This window comes from Achroia grisella, unplaced genomic scaffold, assembly GCF_030625045.1.
Source record: "Achroia grisella isolate CSIRO2021 unplaced genomic scaffold, CSIRO_AGI_Agris_v1 utg842, whole genome shotgun sequence".
NCBI classification, from domain to species: Eukaryota; Metazoa; Arthropoda; class Insecta; order Lepidoptera; family Pyralidae; genus Achroia; species Achroia grisella.
In genome coordinates, this window is record NW_026713040.1 from 298,124 (window position 1) to 320,843 (window position 22,720).

The following is a 22,720-nucleotide window of genomic DNA, read 5'->3' on the forward strand; positions in this document are numbered from 1 at the left end:
GTCATTTTTACAAATAGACGTACATATGTTATTCATATTTATTTCAATTGTTAGCTACTAATATAGTCCGTATTACCAGGCAGGAAAGATCTAGTTGGACAGTAATTTATATTATTTCAAACTAAGAAACCTCATATATGCATTATCCTTCCTATAGCGTGAATGAATCATAATAAAAATTAATATATTATATACAATTCCTATAAAATATTAATATTTCATATATTTACAATTATTACCTATTATTTACATATAGAACAGAATGGTATGGCTTAAACAATAATGACCAATTCACGTAGCGCCATCTAGATCCAAACTAAGCAGTACCACGAGTGATAGAAACATTAAAAAAATATCTTATACATACACTAGCTGTCCCGCCAAACGTTGTATTGCCATATAAATTAAAATCGCTGTTAAAAAATAGGGATGATTCCAGAAGGGTGAAAACTTAGGGTTGTATGTATCTTTCAATCCTAAATAATGATAATATTAAAAAATAAAAAATATATATTTAGGGGTGGATATCCCTTACCACTTAGGGGTATGAAAAATAGATAGTAGCCGATTCTCAGACCTACTGAATATGCATATAAAATTTCATAAAAATCGGTAATACCGTTTCGGAGGAGTATGGTAACTAACATTGTGACACGAGAAATTTATATCTAAGAAGATAATATACTTAGAAAAGTCTCATATGAATACAAACAATCACAATGTAACATACAAATGTGTGTATTGTTCGAGAATCGACCCAGGGACTATTGGAAGTAAGGCGTGTAAAACCGCTAGACACATACGTCGATAGGCAATAGAGATCAAAGAATGAAAGCAATAATTATTAAAAGCATCTTTTCAGGCAATATTTTTCACTAATATATATAACAGGTTCAAAAACAGTCCTTAAAACAGATATAAATAAAATTGTAGTGTCTGTTTGTAATATTGAAATAACCGTTTTTTACTACATGCATATGTATATAAATACGGTACATGCACCAAAATAACATTGTTTACAATTTTTGTCTGTATATCTGTTTGTTCCGGCTAATCCCTGAATTAGCTGGACTGATTGTGACGGTACTTTTTTTAGCACGTAGCTGTATAATAAGGAACAAATTTGGCTACTTTTATTTTAGAAAAATAATGTTAAATTCCACGCGGACGAAGTCGCGGGAACAGCTAGTGACAAATAAATATACTATGCTATTATTGTTATCATAATTTTTTTTAAGCCCACAATATTTGAGTATCATTTTCATATTCCAATTATATTCATATCTACAAAGAAATGATACGCAATTGGTAAAAATGAAGACATACTTTTTTTTTAAATAAAACCTGTCTTCTTCAACACTCTTAACAAAAACCTTAATTTACAAAGATGTTGTTTCAATTTCTCTCAAATTCAGAAAATATCTCTAAACAAGTGAATGAACAGATTATATTAAATTCTATCACATGTTTAGCGTTAAATTATTACTAGTAATTGCAAAGATCCATTATAAATAAGTTTTCACAATATCATTATTGTACAATCGTATAACCTACGCTAAATGAACCTTTTTTTTTAAACTCTCGCAAAGGACGTGACTTGACTGACATACGAGTACTAAAGATTTATGCAAGCAAACATTGTTACGACGCATGACTTCAACTTAATGACTCTTTGTCATTGAGATTCCATACTTTAAATAATTGCTCAACCATTGTATCGAATCATCTCGAAGGATCAGTTGAGTGTAGTTTCTGTAGTAACGCTTATCTATTTATATTTAGACGTATTGATAACAGTTCGCTAGATAAAAACATGAAAATATGAACTATCAACAATAGGATTACATAATAGAAGATTTTATATTTCTAACTAACGAATGAGCAATCCTTTCATGATCATAACTACCAAAAATGTAGTTATAACTTTTTGAGGGCACAAAAATAAATGGTTCGATTTCTAGGATACCTACCATACACATGGGACGCTATAACTGATCGATGATGTTGTCTACCATCGATCCTCGGTTTCCTGTTATGGTAGCGCTGGTGGCGTCACCATGTGGACTTGCTTGCTGACCGTTTGGTGACCTTGAGCGAGTTGGCCTGCTTTCAACGCTTTCGCCTTTATGAACGCATCGAATCCATACAGAGCCATTGACAAGTATCCGAAGAACTGAAAAGAAAGAATGTTATGAAATATGATAATAACATTTATACTATAGTACTATTATATACTATACCGTATATACTAGGTATAGGACTACGAACGCAAGTACAATTCGCACACCTATACGAGATTAACTCCATAATCTGCAAACATTGGAAAATCCACTCTAACCGAATAATTATAAAAATAAATTTAAAAAAATCACTTTGTTTATATTGTACCCTGAGTACACTGGGAGTGTACGAATTGTATATCGCTCTCTAACGATAGTGATCAAACGACAATAATTAATAAAGCCTATAAGACTCCTATTATTTCACACTCATCACCACACTCATCACTAATTTTATGTTACCCAGCTTTCTTTACACAATATGATGACTGTGAGTATATTTAACAACGTACACCGTAACAATTTCATCATAATCCTTCCATTTAAACGTGAAGCATTAACACATAAACAGATACTTTTCGGCTCACGATTTTATAACATGTTAAGGTTATATGCAGGTAATTACATCGTGATAAAGAACTATTATTATTATTGTGCAATGCGCGTCATCATTATAATGCGATAACACACATCTCAAGTGGTATCTCAAAAGAAGAAGACATACTAATTTGCTGACTAGCGCAACAAACTGGAAATGTTTGAGATGCATTTTATACCAGAAGGTAGAAGGCTAGGTACTGCTATTGTCTCTAAATCTACCGAATATATATCTGAAAACAAAAGGTGGAGAGTATACTGTAGATTGTATAAAATTGAAAAACTTTGTATCACTGACGGCTTGAAAGTTGAATGTAATGGAAAAATTAAGCCCAGAAATGACGTAGATGGGAAGAAGCAAGTAGAAATTATACTCAAGGCGGAGCGTAAAATAGGCACTGTTCAATTACGACAAGCGAATATCACCACGATGCTTAGATACTTTTAATTTACTAAACGAACGAACGCAATACGAAGAAATGGACTTCTTTTAAGGGGCATCCATCCATTGTGTCCATCAATACAAAAGAGCACATGTTGAATATTCCATGTGTCGGAGTTCATACTTTTGGTCCATTCCGTGATCGACGCATATATCACCGATTTGTATACCGTTTCTCCCGGCCTATCTCGCCAAGGAACGGGATATCTTCGACTATGTTCGGACCAAGAGTAACCTAATCCTAAGAATGACGCAGAATTGGAATCTAGTCATAATATGAACTTCAAAGCGTTTGTGGCCAGGGTCTTACCGACATCCTGTCCAACGTCGTGAAGGAGGACTGCTGGCCGCAGAAAGTGATGTACCGGCGCTACTGCAGTTGCCATTAGTGTGGTGACCAGAAAGACAATATTATTATTTTCTATGCATGTTAGTCCTTAAGATATGCATAATAGGAGCCAATATTAATATATAAATAATATTAAGGGGCTTGAAGTAAAATAGGTAATTAAAAAAACTATATTCTTTGAAAATTGTGACTTTGCTGTTGGTAATTGTAAACCTGTATAACACGATTTTTAGAAAAGCACTTGAAGTTTATTGTTATGCAAAATACTGATATTAGCTATTGACGATGATACAGAGTTTAAACAAACGGTAATCCGTCAACCTACATAAGACGATTTTTACGACGAAACGTACTGGTAGTTTATTGTTGCGCAAAATACTTCAATCAGATATTAGCTATCGACGAGTTTAGACAAACGGTGATCTGCCATTACCTTGAGATAACTTACGACGTACCTGCCTACTTTTGGATAGCAAATAAATAGTCGTCATATAGTCCGAAAAATGCGGAGGTTGGTATAATCTGTGATAAGAGTTTTGCGTAATGTACGTTATGTTACAATTCTAACTTTTTGTATAATTCTATTTGTGTTTGTTTATCATACACTGCTGTAACGTTTTGTAATTTATATTCAAGACTGCGTTCACTCGTGTGAAATTTATAGCCTAACACAGGCTGATGTGTCTGACGTATAAGCTATGTTACTGTAAAATTTCATCGAAGTCCATGCAGTTTTTGCGTGAAAGAGTAACAAATATCTATCTATACTCTTGCATTTATAATATTAGTAAGATCAACACAAAGTTCTTTCCCATGTTTATTTACATTTTTCGAAATGTAAATAAACATGGGAAAGAACTTTGTCAATAAAGAAATTCTATTAAAATTAAATTTAATTTAATAAAGATTTTTTACGTATAGTTTAACATTTAGTAAGAGAGAGGATTTGGTTGTAGACAGTGGCAATTACAGGATAAGAGGCATGACATCTTAGTCCTCTAATGTAATAAATAATGACAACGCATGAGTGGTATATCATGATGTCCGTAATGCTGCTCCGGTTACCAGTAAATGTGATAGCTTGCTTTCCATTCCAACTTTATAAAAAAAATGTTGCAGAATGACTACTTTCAAGTTAGGTATTTTACAATAGTAAGCTGATGGTCTACCTGACAACTAAAAGTAATAATATCATGAACTGAACTGAAGTAGCTAGCACTTGGCTAGCTATTTCAGTTCAGTTCTGTGAGAGAGAGAGAGAGAGAGAGACGAAGAAAGAATGTGTATGTACGTTTAAAAAATTGCAACACCTAAGTGGCCGTGGCCGTGGTCGTACACTGAAATGCTAATCGGAATAATTGTTCCGGTACAATTAGCGATATATCGGCAGAGAGTTAGAGCAGTTACAAACAAGTAATTATTTGTTACGTAATGTGAAGTGTGGCGCTTAGTACTTTGCAAAAAAATGTATCTATCTATATTAGAGTTTCCCGGACATTTTTTCTCACAGACCACTGTCAAAATTTAGTTAGTTTCGGTGTTTCCGTTGCAGTTACAGTTCTACCATATTCCCAAAACTACAACGATAAAAAATGTGAAGGTTCCAGTGGATCTCTTGCAGCTACATTTCTACCATATTCCCAAAACTCGACAAAAAATGTGAAGGCGGAACATTCTCATTTTTTGTCGTCGTAATTTTGGGACCCCTTGCAGTTACATTTCTACCATATTCCCAAAACTCGAGAAAAAATGTAAAGATTCCAGTGGATCCTTTGCAACTACATTTCTAATTTCGATCATATTCGGAAAATCGACAAAAATGTAAAGATTAGAACTAACTACGGAAATTTGCATTGCGGTTGAGTTCCAACCAATATAAAACTCGAAAAAAAGTGAAAATTGATAGGCTGATTGAATATTTGTATATACTAGTAGTCACCCAGAGGTCTAAATTCGACCATAATAATTGTAAAAAATACAAGATTTTTGAACCAGCAATAACAAATATATATAACACAATGACAATAAAGAAAAGAGTAGAATTAAAACTTTCTGCGCACTTTTACTGCATTATTCATCCAAATACCTTGGAGTTCTTACCTCGACGTTCATTCTGGGCAATGGGATACGCCCCGAGGTCGAACCTGCACCCCTCTAGGAGCATACAGAAGACCCTATGGTTCTTTTATAGCATAGGAAACAAACAAGCTTGCGGCTCACCCGATGGTATGTGATTACCGCTGCCCATGAGAACTCTCAACACCAGGGCAATTGCAAGAGCGTTGCCGGCCTTTTAAGAAGGAATAAGCTCTTTTCTTGAGTTTCGATATCGTGTCGTTTAGGAAATACCATTGCTGGAAGTGTTTCCACAATATGGTTGTACCAGGCAAAAACTTTCTAGAAAAACAGGGATGGAACATTTCCTTCATCCAGATGATCAGTATAGTGTTTTAAAACGTGTGTATTATTTTGTACGTCACAAGTAATAATTAGTAGGTAAGTACCTGCGCAGTCATAGCAAATATTAGTCATACTCCTTACAATATTCACAATCAAGTCACGTCACATGATGTGTAAATACAATTGGTGTCACTAGTTCAACATAATTATACTATCACACGTATTATAACTGTCGTTTAAACAATAGTATTATGTTATTCGAACAATAGTTGAATGGGTATTGTTTGAATTATATGTATCCACTGAGATTGGTAGCGCATAAGACTGCATGTCTACCCCTATATATACGAATACAAAACGTGTTACTCTGAAAATTTTCTACAATAACTAATTAAACTCAATGAAATTTTATCCATACAATTACGTTTCACACTAGGCAATTTTTCTATAAACTAATTTGTTTTAGAATTATACGTAACTGAAAATTTCAACCAGAAAAGGAGATAGCTTTAATGTTTAGTTCATCAGCATGAACAAACCAAGACAGTATAAAAAAAATGTGCAAGACGAAGAATTAAAAAATTACAAAATATTTACTGTAATAATATAATAAGGCAAGTAGTGCGGAACGTAAATATTTACGGCAAAATTTCGATTGAAAGTATTGCCATAGGGAGAGGGGAGACGCAAGGTCTCAAGAGATAGAACGAATACTAAAGAAATTTGAGAATATTAAAGACGAACAATATTAATGTATTCTCAATTTGACCACAGACTTCAACAATAAACAGACCGAACTCTTTCTCTAAATTAACTAGTCTTTGATTCACGGATTAATATATGCTTAGATTACTAATACTCTTAAATATAATAGTAGTTTCAGAGCTATATTTCCATCTTCATCATTAAACTAGAACACAGACCATGTGTGATGCTATAATTAGATAGTCGTAGTTCGATATCGGTCATAAAATGTATATTAGAACTTACCCCAGCAGCAGAGAATGCCGGCGAACCGAAAGCGACAGCAATGGTCGACACAATCAGGTACAGAAACACGAATATCACAGACACGATCATTTCGATCTTAAGCCACTTCACATTGTGGTACTTCTCCACCACGTGGAACATGTACAGCAGCAGCATGCCGCCCGAGTAGAGGAACGCGAGGGCGGCTACGAAGTTGAAGAACACGCCGCGACCGTTCGACCAGAACGCCGACGCTTGGACGCAGACGAAGGCAATAAAGCTGAACACCTGAACGAAAATATTTCTTTTCATAGATGCACTTGTTGATCCGCTATTTCATCTGCATCACACTTACTTTACATTTATATAATACTTTATAAATGTGATTGGTTGTTGTCAATTAAAATACAACTATACTCCTATTAAAAAAAAACATATTTTAGAACTTACAACAAGAACAACTTTGATGATGCCCGATGAAGTCTTCAGGTACGATGGATCAAATCGCACCTGAGTATTGAACACTGTGTTTGCAGAGCCCATTGTCGGGGGTGCAGGTGGTTGGCTGGGGTATGCCATTGTGACAGTTCACCATGTAGAAACAAACCTGCAATGGAAACACAAGCCTAAATCATCTCAAATCAATTCAATTAAGCTTTAAAATCACACACCTGTATTATTTGTCAATTCTCAAAATTTCTATTAATTAAGCATATTCTAGAAAAGAATAGAATAGAAATTGTTCATTCAAATAAACTTAATTTAAGCACTTTTGAATAGTCATAGTTATCATTCTTTTAATCTACCGCTCACTCAACTTAGGGAGTCCTGTCTATACATTAGTGCAGAAGAAAATTCAATATAATTAGATTTGTTATAGGTGCATGGAATTGAACCTGTGACTATATAACGTACTATGAAACGGTTTTTCTTAATAAAATGATTCCAGAGGAAGGTTTATATGAATAATACATGTAAACTTGTGTGAAGCTGTGTAGCTAGTTTTATTTATTTCTAAAATAAAGTATATATACGATCTAGATGTATATGTACCTAATTTATTTTAGAATGATGAACTTAATATATAACTAATACTTGATCTACTCACAGAAGATTGGAGTGTAAAAACACGACACAAAAATAAGCTTAAGTATACTAGAAGAATATTCACATAATTTAGTTCAATAGCACAGAATAGAAAATACTTTATTCAAATAAACTTAATTCAAGCACCTTTAAATAGTCGCAGTTGTATTCTTAATTTTCCGCTCATTCAAAAAGCTATTTCAACACAAGTAGAATAAGCTTATTAATAATAAGTTTATTGTAACTATAATCGCACAAACCGTATAAAACAAATACTGGAAGTCTCTCTCACCGTCACACGATTACACTGAATCCTGTATAAAACATTAGTGAGTCATATTAGCGCAAAAATTGTGTTTTGATAATTGATAACACTTTGTTTACATCATAGAAAAAAATATGTTTAAGTTCAGACGCACATAATTAAATTCTGAGAACTATTTTGTTTGATATTTGGCAGCTGTGCAGCACAGAACAGAAATAACTACGATTTCACAGTTTCAATTTGGCATTATTGGGAATGGCACTCGGCAATTAAATGATAATATAAAAGATGTATATTTTACACCTTACGTCAAAATAATAGAGTTGATTCTTTTATTTAGTTCAATAATGAATAAACTAATTTTATATGAAACATCACTGTCAGACATTTTGTCCCCTTCGCACAGTTTATAATAGATATTTTACCAGTGGATAAAATATGTACAAACAAAACAATGAATTTGAACACGTGTATATGTTTGTCATATCTTGGAAATACATTCCGTTTATTCCTAAGACCAAAAACTGTTAATGTTCTTATGAAAAAAACGGATGAATTAAATTAGTATTTTAGAAGTGAAGTGGGTGGTCGAGGGGAGGTATAATGTCAAATTTGACATTTACGTCTATAGGGTAAATGTACCAATCGTCATCCCATTTATATTCAGAGCATGAGTTTTTATTATTGCATTAAATTATACAGTAAGGAAATGATCTTTTATATATTTTTTTAATTTAAATCTTACTGACACCAAAAAACGAAGTGTAATTTGTATTACACTTATCATGATTTTTATATGGATGGATTTTAATAATAGGTACAAGCCTAACTGCTAGTATACTATAGTAATATGGGTATCACCTAACCACTGTAGCTTTAAGACTGATGTGTGATGAGGTTTCGCTATTTTACATATTCCCTGTAGCATTTTCATATGTAGGATTACGGTGAAATATTATAATAATGGCGTAATTATTGCTTACCTTTCATATTGTGTTACGTGACATGATTAACGCGTACAGTCTTAATACGGATTTACATTAACTAAAGCTAAAATAAAATTATGCGGGGTTTAAACAAATGGAACGGTATTGATAGTTGACTGTTAATACTATTGCTAGCACCAAATTTGGTTGACCGCCACGCAGTTCCCTCTGAAAGTCATTACGATATATCCCTGGTGAATTGGTCACGATGAGCTAATTGTCCTGACTTCATGTTCATCCTATCATTTTCCACTGGCACCTGTCATACCCGTAAACAATTAGCGCAGGCGGGTGCACTATTTCACTACCATCCATTAAGGGGGTCTTCCTATGTGATGGGTTGAAAAAATCGTTTTTTTTTTTTCATAAATTGCTCCCTTAACATGTCTGGAATACGGTAGTAAAGCGATTTTAGAAAATTCGAAGTCGTTTTAAAGATACAGCAGGTAAAAGAAAGAGCGGTTCGGAGCGGTGAGTTGGCAGTTAGAGACCGGGCCTATTGTGTACCGTCGGCTTTATACCTGGCCTCCCTTTTATTAATATATTTGTTTATACAAGTTTAGACACGTTTCTACAGACTTAAACAGAAAAGGAGCAGGTAAACTTACTGATAAAGTTATCCAAGAAATTACAAAATTCTACGGATTTTCGACGCCATCCAGATTCGCTTGAAGATATGAGAAAGGAAGTTTGGGCAACGTAATCACAAATGTTCTTCTGATTCAGCATCAATTTTGTCCAGAAGGCGAAGACAGTTGGTGTAAACCAATTTCATCACGATAAACCACCTCTAATTCCGCAAGTCCAAGAAGCTATCAAACCGGTTTTCGAAGATTTATCGAAAGACGAATTATTAATTCGTTGTTTAGGAGCAGAGACACAAAACAATAACGAATCTTTGAATTCTTTGATTTGGACTTTCGCTCCTAAACATCTTCATTCTGTTCCCAAAGTTGTTGAAATTGCTAGCTACTTAGCAGTTATTATCTTTAATGAAGGTTTTCAAGGTATTTTAAAAGTTATGTCGATTATGGGATGCCCTGTTGGTCGTGAAGCCCAAGCGTATATTGAGAACGGGTCGTTAAACAAGCCAGGATTGACTCAAGAGCTGAACAATCTGCTTTAAAAGAGTTTCACGAGGAAAAGGAAGGAATACTCTATGGACCAGGCATCGCCGATTGAGAGTAAGTTGATATTTTAATAGTTTTTAACGAACTTGAAACTTTAAACGCGTTTTTCTCAAAACTGTGTTTTTCAAACTTTCCTCCATTGTATCTCAGAAACGGCTGGACCGAATTACTTGAAATTTACAGGGCACACTCAATATATGTAAACGCATGGAATGAACTATTATCAATCGAAAATTTTCAAAACTTCGATTTTTTTATAGCAAAAAACAAAAAAAAAAAAACGCCTAATTTGCAACTTTTATTTCAAATGTCTATCAAAAATCCAATTTTTTTTATATTCATTTGATTATAGGTCATTCCGTGCTTTTAAGCCTACAAATTAAAACGCCGTTTTTTTTTTTTTTTTCAGATAAGCCGATCAGCCGGAATCGTGGAGGAAGTGGGAGCTCTTTTTTTCGAGGCGGGGGTGTTCAGAGCGCTGTAACTCTAGTTTGACTGAATATTTTTAGCTGAAATTTTATATTTATACTGTCCAAATATGTGTTAATAAATGATAAAAAACTTGAAGCTCTAAATATTTACTGGTTTAAAATATCCCTAAAAAACAGGCCGTCACATAGGAAGACCCCCTTAAAAAAACTGTAATGAAACGTGTAAACATAGAAGTATTTTTTTTTTCAGCGCAACTAAAATGTCCATTAATTCATATTTGCTTTTTAGAATTGCACAGAATAAAACAGTTTTAATATTTCTAAGTCGTACATAATTTATGACTTTACGAATTTAAGATAATCGTTGCAGGTAGGTGTTTATGTCATTCACCCTATTCCCTCCCGTAGAGTTTTTGACAGTTGCTGTATGTTTAAGCTTTCATAAAATTTGTATTTTCGCTCAATTTGTTCAATTTATTGAAGTTTTACTATAAATAATTGACTCGTTAATGTAAAGTGAATGAATTATTAATATATACAAAGTTTTGTATTTTATGTAAGTAAATTTCAAATTTCTTTTATAATTGTATAAAATCGTAGTGTATTTTTGTGCGCTCCGTTGATAATCACCTATTTTGGGTGATGACGGACGACCGCCTTGATATTTAATATGTCCTTATAGTATTATTAGTTGTGAGCGCTAAGTATAACTGGTAATATGCAGTAAATATTGTGGAGTTATTGTTGTCATAAATTTCTATGTCAATAACTGCAGTGTACGTAACATTTGCTCAATTTCGTGGGAAAGTTGCACATTGCACAATATTCTCTAGCGCTATATGAACATACGTTATACAATAGGCAAGCTAACATTAAAAGTAAGCAATTTAAATATTAGAAACTCACTTGGCGTCTTGTTATCTACAATCAACATAATATACTTACAATTTCATAATAATATTGTATTGTATTTTAATCATACACACGCTACTTATAGATGTACATAATCTGATTACAGCAATCAAAATAGGTTTTATTAATTATAAGTAATTTATTTTTTTTCTAACCTCAAAATTTAGTATATATTTTACCTTTTTATGACTAATGTATTATGACTAAACCAATATGATATAGAATCCAGTGACTTGTGTATGTCTTGAGGCAACATCATACATATATTCCTGGTGTTCTTGTATATATAATAATAATAAAATAAAACAGACTCATTGCAAATCCCCCTCTTAAAACTATTAGAACCTCATTCTCAACACAATAAAACAAACTTCATCATATCATCATCACATAACTCACCCAGGCTTGGCTAAGGTCCGCATGTTTGAATGTATTACCCCCGTAAAAAGGGAGGTATATAAAATATATATATGTATAAATAATAATAATAATAATATCAATCTTGGCTTTGGCCCGTAAGTCTCTAAATACATCTAAGAGTAAGAAATAAAAAAAAATGTGGGAGCAAAAGTTGAAGCAATGAAACAACAATAATAATCATCTTTATTGGTCTCAAATTAAAACAAATACAATTGCTGCTTATAATAAAGTTTAAAAATCATAAATGTGACAAAAAAGTCTATAACTCAGAGGGTGCAGTGAGTCCACCATCTCTACTATTCTATTACAGCCTTTATTAGTAAATTAATACATTAAGAGGTACAATATATGACGATGACAATACCACTTATGTTATAGTCTGTCCTCTACTTACTCTTAAAGTTTCTTAATGTCGGGAATATACATGTGACACCCCTGGTGTTACATGATAACCATTTACCATCAGATGGAATGTATGTTTGCCACCATAATGATGTAAAAAAATATTATCCTATTATATCTCGCCATGTGTTGCTGTAGCTAAGGTTCTTGAATAAAATAATATTGCGATTATAAATTGAGATGTAACCTATCCTATTTTTCAAGTTGGATTAAATTGCACACAATGTGCAAATCAAATTTGCAATTGGTTCAGTAGTTTAGGAGTCCTTTGTAGACAAACACCGTGATACATAATTTATATATTTGCAAATTATGAAGATGTATGGGTCAGCTAGTCTTTAGCTGACCCATACATCTTCATAATTTGCAAAATATCTTTATTAATTATAGCCTATGTGTTATTCTAATGTAGTAGTATTATTACCGTGAAGTTTCATCAAAATCTGTTCAGTAAATAATAGTTAAAATCTATTCATTTTCTTGCTAGTAGTTTTTGCATGAAAGAGTAACAAACATCCATCCATACTTAAAAATTTATCCATTTTTTTTATACTATTATGTTGGCAAGCATGCATAACGCCCATCTGATGGTAAATGGTTACCGTAGCCTATGGACACCTGAAGCACCAGGTGTGTCACGTGCGCGTTGCCTACCCTTAAGAAACCTTAATATACCCTCCTTGAAAAACCCATTTATAATATTAGTAAGACAAAATCTACGCATAGTCGCTAGTTACATATAGTTTGTTATATTCAAGTGATGATATTCCAGCTTACTGAACAATGGCAGAAGTTGGATTCCCAGGACAGCACACCACCACAACAACGGTGACATCCAGCACTACGGTACAGACCAATCTAAGGTTTGATCCAGAATATGTCAAGACAATACCAGGAATACTCAAAGTTGTTCAAGTTGTAAGTATTTTAAATATATCTTAAAACCCTCTTATGGTTTAGCACATTGCCTTATGGGTTTGAATACAAACATTTGAATTCATGTTATTTTTTTATACAACTATGTAGCAATCTAAATATATATAACTCAAAGGTGACTGACATAGTGATCTATCAACGCACAGCCCAAACAACTGGACGGATCGGGCTGAAATTTGGCATGCAGGTAGATGTTATGACGTACGCATCCGCTAGGATTTTGATTAATTCTACCTCCAAGGGGATGAAAGTTTGTATGAAACTTTGTCAATTTTAAACCGATCGGGCTGAGACTTTGCATGCAAAAAGCTACTATGACGTCGGCATCTACCTAAGAATGGATTTTGATAAATTCCATCCCTAAGGGGATAAATTAACGCGAGCGAAGCCGCGAGCAAAAGCTAGTCAACCATAAAGTTCATGTGATGGTAATAATAAATGAAATGAAAACACTGTCTCTGAAACGTATTAAAAGTAAAAATAACTTAATAGCACGTCACCTAGTGGGTCCTTAACAAAACAAAGCTCTGTACAATTGAAATGGACTTTACACTTATGATTCTTTCTTCTTCAGCCGTTCACTCTTGGCAGAGTGGTCGTGGCTTTCATGATGGTATATTTTGTGGTATGGTATCGTTGTGGTCCTTGGCGAAAGAGCTCCTTACAATTTGCCTCCACCTGGTACGGTTAAGGCTTCACGAGTACATTGTACCATGGACTGCTGTGTAGCCGTTCTTATAATGTCAGTCCATCTCTTTGGTGATTGACCCCGAGAACGTCTGCCCTCAACCGAACCTTGGATAATTAGCCGCTCCGTACAATTATGATATATAAGGTCTATTATCACAGCTGACAGGTATTCCACTGCGTTTCAGGCAGCTGAAAGTTGTATTTAAAAATTTACATCTGACAAATTTTGCAGTTACAGGAGTGACTGTCTTTTTTCTTCACGTTTGTACTGACTTATAATCTGATTATTTTTAGACGATAATCTCTGGATCTACAGACCCTATTTAAAAAAAAACATTTACCATTAAAATGTCACGTTATTAGTGAGTATCGTAGGCTTTATAACATCACGCTACGACCAATAACAGCGGAGCTGCAATAAAAAATGTTGCAAGAACGAGGGAAATCTGCGGTAGACAAAGTTACGCTGGTCTGCTATTATCTATATCTATACTAATATTACAAAGAGTTTGTTTGTTTGTTTGAACGCGCTAATCTTAGAAACTACTGGTTCGAATTGAAAAAATATTATTGTATTAGATAGTCCATTTATCGAGGAAGTCTTTAAGCTAGACAACATTACGCTACGACCAATAAGAGCGGAGCTGCAATAAAAAATGTTGTATTAAGTGGAGAAATGTGTGGCAGGCGAAGTTGCGCGGGATAGCTAGTATAAAATATTACGAACTCCAGTTTATTTATTGACTACGCTACAATGCTCGTTCCCTGATGTGATTATTACGTGTTTAAGACCGCTGTAGTATCGATTACACATTTTATCGCTATTTAAAAATTTACAGCGCAGGTGTTACGGTTTACACTGGGTTACATGTTACACTTACATTACTGTAATTTTTAATATGTTGTCATTGATTATAATTACTTTTTATTCGTAATTTTTGAAGTCTAAACTGTATAGTAATGCTTTTTTTAATGGATATAAATAGCAAAAGATTATGTACATTCAAGACACGATGTAATATTCAAGATATTGTCATTTAAAAGAGAAAAAAATTAAGACTACAAAAAACACGCAGACATGGCTGTATGGGCGCAGTTTCCTTAGGCTTACCTTTAACGGATAAGTAGAACAGAAAAAAAATAACTGTGTCCATGATTGCTAATCTGTATTTTGTTAATTTAAAAAAAGAAATTAGAACTAGCAGATTTAAGTATGGTTGAGCGCAGTGATGGCTGGCTCACCCGTTATACTCGTGAACGTGTGCTTGTAGGACTGGTCTGCTCTGATACCTAAGACTGAATTATTTTGTTACTCAAGTTACTATTCATTTATTTACGTTAACTTTACTATTTGGCAGTTAGTATTCACACAAAATTGATAAAAATGTAATTCAGAACAATATTTATTTAAAAGTACAACACGCAAGTTTCTTACTTATTCTTCTTGTTATGAGTATGCTTTCTGAATGAGTGTTAGACTATTTAATTTTGCTTTAAGTTTATTGCTATATGTATTTCTATTTCTAAATATGTTATTTCTTATGTTATATATATATATGTTATTAGTTCTAATATTCTCGTTATTGGAACAAAAATACAATAATTTACAACTTAAAACCATACCATAGCTTACAAAGCAATCAGTGTTCTAAAATAATCATTTACAATGATTCACAAAAATGTTTTATATTTATTAATAATACATCAGAATTAGTAATATTAGCGGCTGATATGAATTGCTGATAACACGTTTGTTGAAGCCATATGTCGATTTTACTGATTTATTAATATGAATGGTTGTATCTCGTTATGAATCATCCCAGGTGATTGTTTGGAGGAAAAATTCAAAGAAACCTCAATAAAAAAATATTAAAATAAAAAAGTACTTATATGTGCATAAGTAGGTATGTACCTACTTATGCGGTAGATTAAAAAAATGTAATGACTATTCTTTTTTTTTCTTTTTTATATCTTTTTAAATTTAGGTACTTTTATACCATCTAAATACATGTCAGTCCCATTGTACCCTAAAACCAATCACTCCGTTACCTCACCAATGAACAAATTGCCTTAGCCGCACCGTCCGAAGGATCGGCTAAAACAGTTTGTATGGCACCAACATCTAATATATTTATTTAATGACTATTCATAAGTGCTTCAATGTAAGTTTATTTGAATAAATGATTTTCTATTCTGTTCTATACATGGTTATTTGTGAAGGGTTAACAAGACTGAAAGACAGATTGAATATTCATGTAATAAAAAGCAATAAGGCTAGCAATGTACTATATCAGGTTGACCTCCACGATTGTTGGAAACCATCGTGACACATTGTGGATGATGATCTCATCACGTCCATATCACTCCACTAGTACCCCGCCAGCGTAACCAGCGCTAATACTGCGGGTCCAACATTCCACAATAATAAAAAGCAATAAGATTATTGCTAGCAATGTACCATATCAGGTTGACCTAGCGCCCCCACGCATCCCGAATACTTTTCCTCTTGGTCCCATTGTTTCGCCTGGAAACGTGACGCATTCAGTTGTGTGATGTTTTATCTTTTTTAATTTGTCACGATGGTCTGTCTGTCTGTCTGCCAAAACCTCATGAAATTTTCATTTTATCATCCTTTTTAATGCCAAGGTTATCTTTATGCGGTTGAATACACACTTATTATAATAATGGCTTAACTAAAAAATTTGATATTTTGGAAAGCCTTTATAATTGTGTTATTAACTATTTTCAAAAATTTTTAATTTCGTTATAGATATGCGACTTATTAACACTCATATGTCATAAATAAACTGCGCGCGCACATATATGTTGCGCGCGCAACTGATTATTGTCAATCCGTTGTCTCCTTATGAATTTAAATGAATAAATCCAATTTTATTTTATAAATACATAAATATAATCTGGTATAGCCTATAACTGATGACCCTGCTCTTGGACAAGAGCGTAAGAACATATTATTAATATTTTTGAAGAATAAAACAACATATAATATTAAGAATATTGTCAATATTCAGGGTCGGAATACGCGTTTCTCCCTTCTGGTCAGTAGAGTCAGAGATATGGTTCGCGCAAGTAGAGGGATAGTTTGCAATTTAGAATATCACATCTATTATTTTGATTTAACAAAATTTTATTATGTTATTGGCCAACTGGACCACCAATTTTCAAAAGAATTTAAAGAAATTTTTAAACTGTTTATTAAATATAAACAAAATATCACATTTAAATTTGTAAATATCACATTGTCACCATTCAAGGGGTAAAATAAAATAGCAGATAAAAGTTTTTATGGAAATTCGTCATATTTGAAGCTAGAACGATGAAGCTTTTTTCTTACGCTTTTTTGGGTCAGTTTATTTAATAAATACCTTACTAATATTATGAAAGTGAAAGTGACTCTGTCTGTCTGTCTTAAAAGCCAAAACTTCTGAACTGATTTAAATGAAATTTAAAGTCTAGATCTTGAGATAGGACATAGGTTACTTTTTAATGCTAAAAAGGGTTATAAGAGACTGAAAGAGGAATTTTTTAAAAGTTTAAGCTTCAATCTTATTTTTTGCGTATTGATTAAATATAATTAACGAAAATGGGTTGTAAGGGTCAAAAGGGGAGTTAAAATGTTGTATGCATGTATTGTCATTTTTTAAAGCTAGAAACTTGAAACCCATTTTTTAGGCTGTTGAGAAAATATCAGTACCTACCGCCACAGGACTCAGCCATAAATGGTTACAGTATAGCGACATCTTATCATTGGTACATGATGACACTAATATAAGTAGCATTAAAAAAAAAAACAAGAAAAAGGGTTATAAGGGGTTGAAAGGGGAGATGTAATGTATGTATGGTATGTATGGAAGTATCTTCATTTTAAAGATAGTAATTTAAAACTTAGTTTTTGGCTGTTGATTGAATTGTATGGAATTATGTATGGAAATTTCATTTTTGAAGCTAGAACCATGAAACTTTTTTATTGGGTTAGATTATTAATATATATTTTTTATTATTTGCTCAAGGTCACTATTTTACGCGGATTTTGTCTATATTTTTCATATTATTATATTGTTTTACATGTGACCTAAGTTATTACGACGATCTACGATTCTACGACTACATCGGTGTCGTTTTCTTTGCTCGTTTCGTCTTGATCTCCTTCATTCACACCAATATATACGTTAATTAATATGGATGGTATTAGGCTTTGTTTAAAATAATAATAATTTAACACATTGTTTGCAGGGAAGCAGCCTGCTAGGCTTCATCTGCATCATGTGCTCAAGATTTAGCTACATCGGGAAAGCGGTCTACTTCAGCTGGATCTCCATGATCGCGTTCTGGTTCACGGGTATCCTGCTAGGGTTCTACCTGTTCCACATGGTGGAGAAGTTCTACAAGATCCCCTGGCTCAAGATTGAGTTCGTGTTCTGTGCGCTCTGGACTCTACTGTACCTGCTCGCGGCCATCTTGGCCACGACTGTGCATGACAACCCTCATTCTGCTGCTGCGGTGAGTTTTTTTTTATTGTATGACTATGACATGTAACTTCCGTTATGGCTTGTTGCAGTAATGGAATATCTTTAATTTGGTAATTTTGCGGAAGTACATTTTAATACTTAATGGAGTTATATTATTTTAATTCTGATACCATTATCATGTAATGTTCATCAGCTTCAAAGCAGCCCCGACAAAGAGGACTGCCAGTAGCACCTATTGATTACAAATGTTTTTTAAGGGACAGTGGCCCGTTATTTTTAGTTGATATCTATCTAGATTTAGTAGGCGTTTTGTCAATCGATGGTTCGTTTTAGGAATTGCCACTTTCGATTGTTTGCAATCAGTGATTTGTTTCCATCTTTGGTTTTGTATCTCGGTGGACCTTTGGCGAAGCCAGGTTCGAAATTGCGAGAAGGGTAATGATAAGAGCGGGAGGAAACTGAATAGTTGTGATTTCGCATCGCTAAGCTGAATTAAACAGAAGAATATCTAATGGTATACGATAGAGGGGCACCAGTGGAGGATGGTAAAATTTAAAAAAATCTAAGTTCAAAATATTTTTATTCATATGGTCTATTATAGACTCTTATGGTATGTGAAATCTACATGATAAGATAAGCATGAAGTCAAGTTAGTCACTCCATATGAGGAATTACCTAGAAAGTAACTCCTGTAATTACCAAAGGATCGTGGGGATCAGACATGTATACTGTTAGAATTGGGACCATCAGTCCTCATCATTAACCATCTCTTCTCACTTTCCCATACAGATTTGCTAGAGGATGTGTTTACCAATAGACTGTAAAAATGAGATGGTTAGCTTTATTTATGCGTTTGGAATTCAAACAAGCGGTAGAACTAAGAAACCTTTTTGTAATATTCGTGAACGATAAATCCAGGTTGAAGTTGTACAAAGTTATGAGATTTATGGCAGAAATAGTGAGAAGAAGTTGTTTGACTTTGTCTCACCTTTCAGCCGTCAAGCAGGTTGCTTTATACGATAGGTTTCGGTTGAGGAACTACATGGTATTATTATTATATTATACAATGGACTGTGTTTTGAGGAATTGTTCGACATGATGCCTACGGCCACCTTTTACCATCGCACCGCTCGCCATCGACAGGGAATTCATTCCCACACGCTGGAACCTAAGTGGTCTCGAACCGTGCGGAAGATGCCTTCTTCTTCCGCACGGTTCGACTTTCGTTGCTGACCCTTAAGAAACCTTAATATACCCTTGTATATTAAGGTTTCTTAAGGGTCAGCAACGCGCACGTGACACCCCAGGCGTTTCAGGAGTTCATAGTCTACGGTAATCCATTTACCATCAGAAGGGCCGTATCCTTGTTTGCCACCATCGTAGTATAAAAAAAACAGAATTACAGACTCTGTATGCTTGATATCTCAGTCTTCTGGTATGACAACGCACGTGGTACCATGATCATAGCAATTTAAAAAAATGGACTCCAATTTATCACATGTCATAAAAGCTGCCACCTTTTTGATGCAGTTCTTCGGATTCGTGGCAACAGCGGCGTACGCCGTCGACGCGTTCCTCAAGTGGCGCGCGGTCCGCGGCGGGGGACTCGCGCAGGGCTCGCGCGTCGTCTCCAAGCAGACCACCTCCGTGGAGTCTCCGCCCCCGAGGATCGGATACTGAACACCTTACACCTGCTACCGAACCGTGGTGAGGCAACCCCAGATTACCAGTCACACCTTAGTGTTTTAATAATCGTATTGTTTTAATAGAATAATTTATCGTGCACGTAAAAGACCATTCAAATATGTACAGTTTATAATTGGAACAAATTACAATAGCTGCCTTTATACGAATCGTTTTATCGCGCGCGATTATGACCGCACGCGATATAGCGCGGGAAAGTCAGTTCACGTAATCGCTAATGATTTAGTTTCATTATTTTTTGTGTTCACTCTTTTCATGAGTAGCGTTAGTTTAATGTCATTTCATTTTTTAAAATTAATCTTAAGGTTTTTGGAAATAAATCGTAATGTTTTTTCCAAAAGCTTTATAAATTATCAATTACTTTACTCCATATCTACATCTGTATATATCCGCCATTTTGAAATTAGAATTAATTGTTACAAAAAAACGTTAGAGCACGCACGACTGAGGGACGCGGAAATGCGCGAGTTGACGACGTCGAATCGCGCGTAACGACCGTACGTGTAAAAGCAGCAAAGAATAAAGGTTAAAGGGACTTAACATATCCATAAAGAGCTTCGTATATAAGATATTACTATGTACATTCACGTTTACTACACTTTATTAATATATATATATATATACTTAGTGAACTAAGACAGCTCGTGACCGAGTACTAATAATTACGTCTGCTAATTCAAACTCTAGTCCAAATGTAATGTCGTGAATATTGTATTTATCAATTGATTATTAAATAATAATAATAATCTCAGGACAATTCACACAGCGCCATCTAGACCCAAGTTAAACTAGCTAAAGCTTGTGTTATGGGTACTAGATAACTAATACAAATACATAGATATTTTTTTTTCGTAAATATATATTATACATAGAAAACACCCAGACCGATACAAACAATCATACTCATGAATACAAATGTTTGTGCTGTGAGGAATCAAACCCGCGACCATCGGACGTAAAGCGGTATGCTAGACCGCTAGACCACCGAGGTCGTCAAATAATAGTAATGTTTTAAATTTGACGCGTCATTATTTATACTTATAATTAGTAAATCACGGGATTTTATCAAGTTTTATTTTTTATTGAGTTCCCGATATTTCGACAGTGTTTCAACCGCCATGATCACGGGTAAACTATACGCTATACGTCGAGATATCGGGAACCCAATAAAAATAAAACGTGGTAAGATCCCGTGATTTATATTATATACTAGCTGTACCCGCGATTTCGTCCGCGTGGTTTATAACTTTATTTTTCTAAAATAAGAGTAGCCTAAGTTACTCTTTATTACATCAGCTACCTGCCAAAAGAAACCTTCAAAATTGGTCCAGCTATTTCAGAGATTAGCCGGAACAAATAGACCGACAGACAGACAGACAAATTATAAAAAATGTTATTTTGGTGTATGTACCGTATTTATATTCATATGCATGTAGTAAAAAACGGTTATTTCAATATTACAAACAGACACTCCAATTTTATTTATATGTATAGATGTATAGATTAGTAAATCTATACGTATAAACAATGTTAATAAACTTGATGTTCATAAGTGGCTAAAATGTCCAGCATTGTTATTTTAACTTTACTGCTATCGTAATGTTTAATCTGATTTCAAGTAAAAATATCTATAAATACGAATTAATGCATTTTCTCTAATATATCTATTGTTAAACAATTTATTTGTTAATAATTAAACTGATTGTTAGTTTAGCATTAGTTGCTTACAGGGGTGGAATGTTGTCCCCATCTTAAACAATTTTAAAGTTCTGTTCAGAGTTCCCTTCGTCTTTTCGTTAGCAAATCATTTATTAAAACGACAAAGATTGTTCAATAATTATTTTATAGGATTAACTCCTTAATTATGATGTTTCCATCTTAATAAATTTTATTATTCTGTCGCGAGTTCCTTTCGCCTTTTTGTTAGCAATTTGTTTATCAAAACGGCAGAGTTTGTTCAATAATTATATTATAGGATTAGTTCCTTAATTATGATGTTTCCATCTTAATAAATTTTATTATTCTGTCGCGAGTTCCTTTCGCCTTTTTGTTAGCAATTTATTTATCAAAACAGCAAAGTTTGTTCAATAATTATTTTATAGGATTAACTCCTTAATTATGATGTTTCCATCTTAATAAATTTTATTATTCTGTCGCGAGTTCCTTTCGCCTTTTTGTTAGCAATTTGTTTATCAAAACGGCAGAGTTTGTTCATTAATAATTACTACTAGCTCTATTAAATAATATAATAGAATTGAGGGCTTTATATATGCTTTATTAATAATTTATACATTAGATTGCTAATTTCATTAATATTATTAATATATGTAAGTTACATTTAAATAGTGAGTTCATGTTCATATACTGTGCGCACACTGTTTTTCTATTAGTATACACTCATCTTTGACACTTCCGGTGTCTGTTCACTTAGATCTAGTTTAAGGCAGAACT

At 33.7% G+C, this 22,720-nt stretch overlaps 2 protein-coding genes across 4 annotated transcripts; one reads left to right on the forward strand and one right to left on the reverse strand.

The window, feature by feature from the left end:
- Window positions 1-1,823: 1,823 nt before the first annotated feature.
- Window positions 1,824-8,357, reverse strand: LOC131852346 (CKLF-like MARVEL transmembrane domain-containing protein 4). 2 transcript variants are annotated; one of them, XM_059203014.1, is made up of 4 exons: window positions 8,164-8,357; window positions 7,268-7,424; window positions 6,839-7,105; window positions 1,824-2,173 (listed from the first exon to the last, which is right to left on the reverse strand). In XM_059203014.1, the coding sequence occupies exons 2-4, from the start codon at window positions 7,394-7,396 to the stop codon at window positions 2,033-2,035; spliced, it is 537 nt and encodes a 178-aa protein (XP_059058997.1). In that variant the 5' UTR covers window positions 7,397-7,424; window positions 8,164-8,357; the 3' UTR covers window positions 1,824-2,032. The 2 variants fall into 2 exon arrangements, with proteins under 2 accessions (XP_059058997.1, XP_059058996.1); XM_059203013.1 differs by lacking the exon at window positions 1,824-2,173 and having other exon boundaries at window positions 6,636-7,105; window positions 8,196-8,357.
- A 2,773-nt stretch (window positions 8,358-11,130) lies between these two features.
- On the forward strand, window positions 11,131-20,516 carry LOC131852343 (CKLF-like MARVEL transmembrane domain-containing protein 4). Of its 2 annotated transcripts, none has more exons than XM_059203009.1 (4): window positions 11,131-11,271; window positions 13,222-13,367; window positions 18,330-18,596; window positions 20,096-20,516. In XM_059203009.1, the coding sequence occupies exons 2-4, from the start codon at window positions 13,233-13,235 to the stop codon at window positions 20,243-20,245; spliced, it is 552 nt and encodes a 183-aa protein (XP_059058992.1). In that variant the 5' UTR covers window positions 11,131-11,271; window positions 13,222-13,232; the 3' UTR covers window positions 20,246-20,516. The 2 variants fall into 2 exon arrangements, with proteins under 2 accessions (XP_059058992.1, XP_059058993.1); XM_059203010.1 differs by lacking the exon at window positions 11,131-11,271 and adding an exon at window positions 11,534-11,593.
- Window positions 20,517-22,720: the final 2,204 nt, after the last annotated feature.

Bases quoted from the DNA above. Each gene is read 5' to 3' on its own strand.
- LOC131852346 (XM_059203014.1), bottom strand. From the start codon at position 7,396: ATGGCATACCCCAGCCAACCACCTGCACCCCCGACAATGGGCTCTGCA. The intron at 7,106-7,267 runs GTAAGTTCTAAA...ATTTTCGTTCAG, and splicing joins TCATCAAAGTTGTTCTTGTT to GTGTTCAGCTTTATTGCCTT. The intron at 2,174-6,838 runs GTAAGTTCTAAT...CTTTCTTTTCAG, and splicing joins CGGCATTCTCTGCTGCTGGG to TTCTTCGGATACTTGTCAAT.
- LOC131852343 (XM_059203009.1), top strand. From the start codon at position 13,233: ATGGCAGAAGTTGGATTCCCAGGACAGCACACCACCACAACAACGGTG. The intron at 13,368-18,329 runs GTAAGTATTTTA...CATTGTTTGCAG, and splicing joins TACTCAAAGTTGTTCAAGTT to GGAAGCAGCCTGCTAGGCTT. The intron at 18,597-20,095 runs GTGAGTTTTTTT...TTTTTGATGCAG, and splicing joins ACCCTCATTCTGCTGCTGCG to TTCTTCGGATTCGTGGCAAC.